This window comes from Larimichthys crocea, chromosome XIII (assembly GCF_000972845.2).
Source record: "Larimichthys crocea isolate SSNF chromosome XIII, L_crocea_2.0, whole genome shotgun sequence".
Lineage (NCBI taxonomy): Eukaryota > Metazoa > Chordata > Actinopteri > Sciaenidae > Larimichthys > Larimichthys crocea.
In genome coordinates this window covers 22,350,079-22,353,598 of record NC_040023.1, presented here as the reverse complement: position 1 = coordinate 22,353,598, position 3,520 = coordinate 22,350,079, and the positions used below count along the sequence as shown (strand labels likewise).

General features: G+C 39.2%; 1 protein-coding gene across 1 annotated transcript in view; it reads right to left on the bottom strand.

Moving 5' to 3' along the window:
* The window catches only part of entpd3 (ectonucleoside triphosphate diphosphohydrolase 3), an 8,298-nt gene that overhangs the window by 1,991 nt on the left and 2,787 nt on the right, over positions 1-3,520 (bottom strand). The window contains exons 2-8 of the mRNA XM_027286145.1: positions 2,978-3,115; positions 2,484-2,601; positions 2,056-2,215; positions 1,448-1,607; positions 1,130-1,357; positions 186-449; positions 2-96 (exon numbers count right to left, since the gene is read on the bottom strand). Of these exons, the coding sequence (XP_027141946.1) occupies positions 2-96; positions 186-449; positions 1,130-1,357; positions 1,448-1,607; positions 2,056-2,215; positions 2,484-2,601; positions 2,978-3,112 (1,160 nt within the window). The 5' untranslated portion in view covers positions 3,113-3,115. The remainder of the gene's footprint in view (position 1; positions 97-185; positions 450-1,129; positions 1,358-1,447; positions 1,608-2,055; positions 2,216-2,483; positions 2,602-2,977; positions 3,116-3,520) is intronic.

Below are 3,520 nucleotides of genomic sequence, written 5' to 3'. Positions count from 1 at the left end.
GTTGCAGAATTCCGTAAGTGAGGTGTTGAATTGATCCATTTCTGATGTGCCCACCAGGTTCAGCGCCCTGGCAATGAAGAAGAATCCTGCATATGCCTGGAAAGAACAGTACAAACATATAGTACATTTTTCTTTTTCATCTTCATTTTTCTTCTTGCGTGTGTTTTATTTGGACTGTGTGTTACCATAAAATCTCCAGTGACAGGTGGCTGTTCAACCCCATCGAAGGAACATTGAGTTGAGTTACAAGTCTTAAAATCAAATATGGACTTCACAATGCTCTTGCACTTTTCTGAGTCGGGCTCTCCCACCATTAAGAATTCTTGATCAGGGTTGTAGTCTTTTGGTTTCTCTGTGCACTCTGAGTCATAGATGGATGAGGCCTTCATGGTGGTGTTGTAACCTTCAGGGTAGCATGGGTTAACAATGTAGGCTGGGTCAGAGGATTCCTGAAATGTCAAGAGAGGGGGAAAATGTCAAAACAAGAATTAGGGATGAGATGGAAATAAAAACTCTAAGTAAGAGAGGGACAGGAAGACATGTGGGAGGATAAGTTTGGAGTTTGGACAGTATTACTTAAGCATTTACAGACATCATTACTTTTTTACTTTTTACTTAATCATATACAGAATTCGATATAAATCCAAACTTTAAAGTGAACAATATATACACAAAGACTGCTGCAGAATTTGTCCCCATAACATATTCTTACAGCATAGCATATTTCTCCACCTACAATTACTATTAGTTTACTATAAACTGCCAGAAATAATGCATTTCTCACAGACTACCTTGACGACAGTCATGATCTGATCAATATTCTTAATGATATAATGCATTCTTGACTGATCTCCTTTTGCCTGTTAGCAATTCAGGAGTGTACACTAATCAATTCTTAAATGGGCATTAATGGCTTTCAGTTTGCACATGTATGCAGAAAAAACACACATTCCCACTGTCACATGCACCTCACACAAGCACTTAAACACTAAAATAGAAACATTTACTGTACAAGCTCAGAGTAGAACCACGTCTCTTATAATAACTGGGAGGTATGAGCTTCAGTTATACACAGTTCCTTCTGTACACACATGCACACATGTTAAATACAAAAAGAAAAGCTTCATACTTGGATTATTTTGTCCAGAATCCTCTTATCAGCCTCATTTTTGCCATAGCAGAGGAAACTGTGTGTGTACACACTGTAAGAATAACCATACAGTTTGATATGCATGTAGTCAGGGCCCTTGTGATCATCCACGACCACAAAGGCGATCTGTGTTGATGCTCCACCGAGGTCCATGGACCCTACAGTCTTCGCCCCTTCTGGGCGAATATATGTGTTCCACAGGTTTTTCTGCAAATATAATGTAGAAGGTTAGTCTATGGGAGCCATATGACAGCCCTGTTTGTGAAGCAGCATTCTTCAGATAGACCAGTGTCTTACCTCTAGGAAGTTTCCCATGAGGTAATTGACAGTGACCCACCCATACAGCCCTTCTTCTTGACCACTAATGATTGAAGCAGTTTTGAAGTCAAATGCCAAAGAGCTCAGGTATCTTGTGAGATTTGCCATGATTGCATTGGACCTCTGTTCATCCCGCTCACTTACAGCAAAGCAGAAAAAGAAACAAATTACAGATCCTAGTAGAAACAGAGGTGATCAGTAATAGTGAAAATGGAATCAGTGTCATTAAAGCAACACCTTTTCACTTTATTGCCAGTTAGATAAGCAGATCGATACCACTCTCATGTTTGTACACTACATACGAAGCTACAGTGTAGAATTACCTACAAGAAGTCACTTTACATTTGGACAGAGACAACTAGTTGTTTCCTATAATCTCTACTACAATACCAACAATTAAGATTTAGACTGAGAAGTATGTGGAGTATTTATACTTCCACTGTATTAAAATTACTTCTTCTTGGTAACTTTGCTGAAAAACATGTGGTACGCGAATAGGGGTTAAATCTCTCTGATCCTTCCACTCTTGAACTACAAGTAATGGTAAAAGAACACCTCAGAGCTAACTTATTTCAACACTTTCTTACTGTAGCAGTCTCATCCCAGCAGTAGCTCCCAGATAGATAGGTGTAGTTTTGTGTTTTTCAGCAGGAATGGCTTTGGTGATCTTGTCCATGCAGGTTTGGAATCCTTTCCACGATTGTGCATCTTTTTCTGGGTCAACGTTCATCTCTGAGATACCATTACCTGTGGGCACAGAACCAAGATAAAATCATATGCTTGAGTGCGGGCACTAAAAACACAGTGCATTTGTTTTTTGAGTAACATTTTTAACTTGGTCACTTGAATCAAGGTTGATTGAGTACGTCTCAATTTCCAAAATGTTTTCATTACATCAGGACATCCATATTTTTTTCTTTCATCCATCACTTTTTTAAACTCAATTGTAGGAAATGTTGAGCTTTACAAACAAGAGTTGCAATGTGTTCTTCTTGTTGTCGACACAGTGACTTACCAGCAACTCTACAATTTTCTTTCTCAGTCACCACTCCTGTTTCATTCTGCTTCTCCCCTGGCCACTCGTACAGGAACACATTAGAACGAGATGAACCCGAGTCTATCACTATGCCATACTAAAAAAAGGAAGAAACATTTTATTTAAATTTAACTACAGAGAGGCTGCTGCATGCTCCACCACCCCTTAAAAAGAAACACACATGGTCCATCTGGTCCACCATCCATCACCAAGCTGACTGATGAGAAAACCCCCTACCATAGCCCCGACATCTGGATAATGTCTGGCATCACTTTCACAACTCAGAGTGTGTGGGAGCTGAGGTATGTGTTTGTGTATCTGACTCTGTCTCTATCTCTAACTGTTATATTGTATATTGTTATATTGTTATTGTACTATTACTTTGTTAAAGTGTAGAAAAATCTGCAGCTAATTAACAAGTGCCCACAAGTTTATTTGTGCATCCTTATGTATTTGTGTTTGTATGCGTTCACCTCTATGCTGTACTCTTTAGAACTCCAGGTGTCCTGGATGACAGCAACAGCAACAAGGGCAGCGATACTGGCCAAAAGGACAAGCAGCACTACTGCTATGCGACACTTGTAGCCCATTGGCTGCTTGGAGGCCATTTCCTGTTGGCAAGAAATGGGGTAAAAAAAAAAGACAGTATGTATTCTCACTAAAAGCATTCTACCTCTCAAAGTGATGACAAGTGAAGAGGTTTGAAAAGTGATGATGAGCAATAATAGTACACTTTATTTACTTTAAGCTGGAAAAGATGTTGGCAGCATTAATAGTATTGATGGACTAAGCAAATCCCACCATGTTTAACAAACACATAAAAGGAAACGAAGGATAGGATTAGATTTGAAGTCTGATTTAAGAGAGTTCTGGGAGGTGTCAGTTCATTGAAAAACAATTAGTTAATGGCTTTGAGGGCTTGTCAGTCAGCAACAGTGCAGTTAAACAACCACTGAGCAAATCTTGCTTAAAATAGTTGGGTTAAACTGTATTATTTCCTGTCCATGGGTATCTCT